This window comes from Aphanomyces astaci (genome assembly GCF_000520075.1).
Source record: "Aphanomyces astaci strain APO3 unplaced genomic scaffold supercont1.36, whole genome shotgun sequence".
In the NCBI taxonomy this organism is placed as follows: domain Eukaryota; phylum Oomycota; class Saprolegniomycetes; order Saprolegniales; family Verrucalvaceae; genus Aphanomyces; species Aphanomyces astaci.
Window position 1 is genome coordinate 335,088 of NW_009798299.1, and position 2,742 is coordinate 337,829.

At 46.5% G+C, this 2,742-nt stretch overlaps 1 protein-coding gene across 1 annotated transcript in view; it reads right to left on the bottom strand.

The window, feature by feature from the left end:
* Positions 1-917, bottom strand: part of H257_11864 (hypothetical protein) — a gene marked incomplete at both ends in the record, with an annotated part of 5,298 nt that extends 4,381 nt beyond the window's left edge. The window contains one exon of the mRNA XM_009838927.1: positions 26-917. Coding sequence (XP_009837229.1) covers positions 26-917 — 892 coding nt within the window. The remainder of the gene's footprint in view (positions 1-25) is intronic.
* Positions 918-2,742: the final 1,825 nt, after the last annotated feature.

Consider the following 2,742-nt stretch of genomic DNA (forward strand, 5'->3'; position numbering starts at 1 on the left):
GCAAAGTCATCCCACAACAACAGACTGGATGCTTCGTTCGCGACGTGGGGCTTCCAAACGCTATTGAACCACTTTTTAGTGAGGTCCGAGTCCATGAAGGCCTTCTCTTGACACGTCGCGAACAAGCCAGCTGGCACGATAGCTTCAAGATTCGAGTCAATACGGGCACCCGGGACTCCCTTGAATACCACAAATGGTGGTAGCTTGGTACCATCCGACACGATTGCAAGGCACACAGTAACACGGGGATTGGACGACGTACACTTGCGTGCAGACACCGTTCTTGAACCCTTTGTTGCGATCGTTGTCTTGACCTCTGGCTCCAGAGGGAGAGGTGTTTCGTCCATGTTTACAAAACATCGCCCTGCTACCTTCGCCAACGTTCCAAACGGCGCGAAGCGTGCGACTAAGGTCGTTCCAAAATCTTCCATAATCGCCGTCAATTGACCCGATCGCTTTTGAGCCCGGCGGGTTGGGCGGCGAATGACCAAGTTATGTCGTTGCAGGAACATATAGACCCACTTCTTCAACGCATTTGGTTGTCCGCCATGAAAATCCGAGTCCACACTGAGGGCGTAAATGATGAGCATGTTCGTACTGATGGCGATGTCGTCTTGCTGAAGAGTGTTGAAGTACTCAAGGACTTTGGCCTCGACTGCTGGATTGGTCACTGGGCGGCCAGCATTGACGGTCAATGCAGACGGATTGAACACAGCCCTGGCGGTGATTTTGTCCTTGGCCTTGACCCACCGAGACACTTGGCCAGTTTGGACGCCAAATTCCTTCCCAATGCAATAGAAGGTCTTCTGAGCATCCGTTGCAGCTTCGTAAGCTTGTATCACGTTCACTTTAAACCTCAATGAAATGGCTTTGCGTTGTCCAGACGTGGATCGACTTCGTCGTGACTCGGAAGTCATTTGGTTTGTGTTCGTCAATCATGCTCATTGTATGCGCGGTTAAACATTTTGTCCAATCAAAACGATGCAATTGAGCGGAAACTATAGTGGTACGTTTAAAGTGTTCCCGTAAAGTTATAACTATTTCTAAAACATTTGCATGGTTACAGATGTGCGGGAAATACGGTAGCTAAGTATAGTTTACTCGTGCGCTCCATAGCAACAGTTGTTGAGTTGGATAGTTGTGTCAAAGCTAACAGTAAGTCGTTTCGCCTAATAGATCAGCATACATGAATTCCCACTTAACGTCAGTAAACGAGGGTTCTACCAGTTGAATCATAGGAACCGAAGTAGTACTCCATTCTACCGCTGAATAACTGTATTGCCGTGTTGCGGCCATGGCCTCTCGGGGTGCTAATGAGAATCCACGCCTTAATCAATAAGTAGACTTGTGTAGCGTCAAGTAGTATTGCATGCTAAGTACTAGTACTCAAGTGAGTGGTTTGTTGTTTGGTTGCTGTAGTCAGTTTGATAGTTTGGGAAGATTCCGAGGTATCTCCGCCTTAAAGATAAGTATATTCGCATAGTACTGGCATGAATGAAGATACTAATGGAAGAATAATTTAAAATGATGTAGTATTGCCTGTGTAGTGCTGATTGGGTGGTTGTAATGTGATGGTAGTTGTCGGAGCGGTGATCTGCGAGGCTGCCATGTCACATCCATCGCATCAGTAGGAATACAGTATTCACGTAGCACCATGTTAGGAGAGGTTACTAGTTAAAGAATCTTCAGAATGGGTGTATTGTGAAGGTGAGCCCGGGCATGTAAGCCACTGAATGCCACACAGTGGCTGTTTGAGGTCCCAGGCTCAAACCGTGTGTCCTGCTATTCCTTTCCTTAGTCAACAACATACAAACACAGTAGCTTGGCTTGCCGTCTTGCTCAGCTACACGGCAAGACAAGTACTTCGATCGAGTTCGTTGTATGAGCGATGTAGTGCAGCCACAGGCTCAACATCATTTGCAGCATTTGTTTCTATTTACAACCAAAGCACATTCTACCCATGGTTTGCTGTGATCTATTAGCTACATGGCAAGCTAAATGGTTTGGACCAGCTCGCCGTATTAGTCTCAGTGGTTCAATACAACGTATTGCTGCTGGTGTTGCATGTCAAATTGAGGAGTTTGGTGGACATTTTATCCGGCTATAAGTTCGACCAGTAATCTACGTACCTGTTGTTCCATATATCTCGGTACAAAAAGGCCGGTTGGTTTAAATTCTACTACGTAGTATTACTCGATCAATTTTTCACCAATCGAAAATCTGAACCGTACCTTCTGTTGGGCTTGTCCAGTTCTATCGTTATTAGAGTGATTTTGCACCAAGAATCCACACGAATTTTCCAATACAATTTCCCTGAAAATCCTTCGGTGAATATCATGTTGGGAAGGTGCTTTTGCTATAGGAAAAATTCAAATTTAAGCCGGAATGCCGCTGTGTGCGTTGTTGCGGCTCTTCTGGAGCACCTACCGGTAGGACACGGCTCCCAATCTTTAGGCATATCAACAACCCAATGCATTAGGTGCAATGTGTACAGTTTGTGACCTTGCATCATCCCTATATGCTGTAGTTAGTGTGCATCACGCCGACGTTCAAACATGGCCGCTTTGAGGTGGTCGATGGACACTGGGGGATAGGATGTATCTGTTGGCTGGTTTACGTTCGGCACTATACCACTGCTCGCCTACGATATCCTCGCTCATCTACTAGTGCGTCCTACCTACCCCTCATCTACGTTTGGTGCCGACCATGCCATTCATCCATGAAGCGAAATTGGTAATTTAC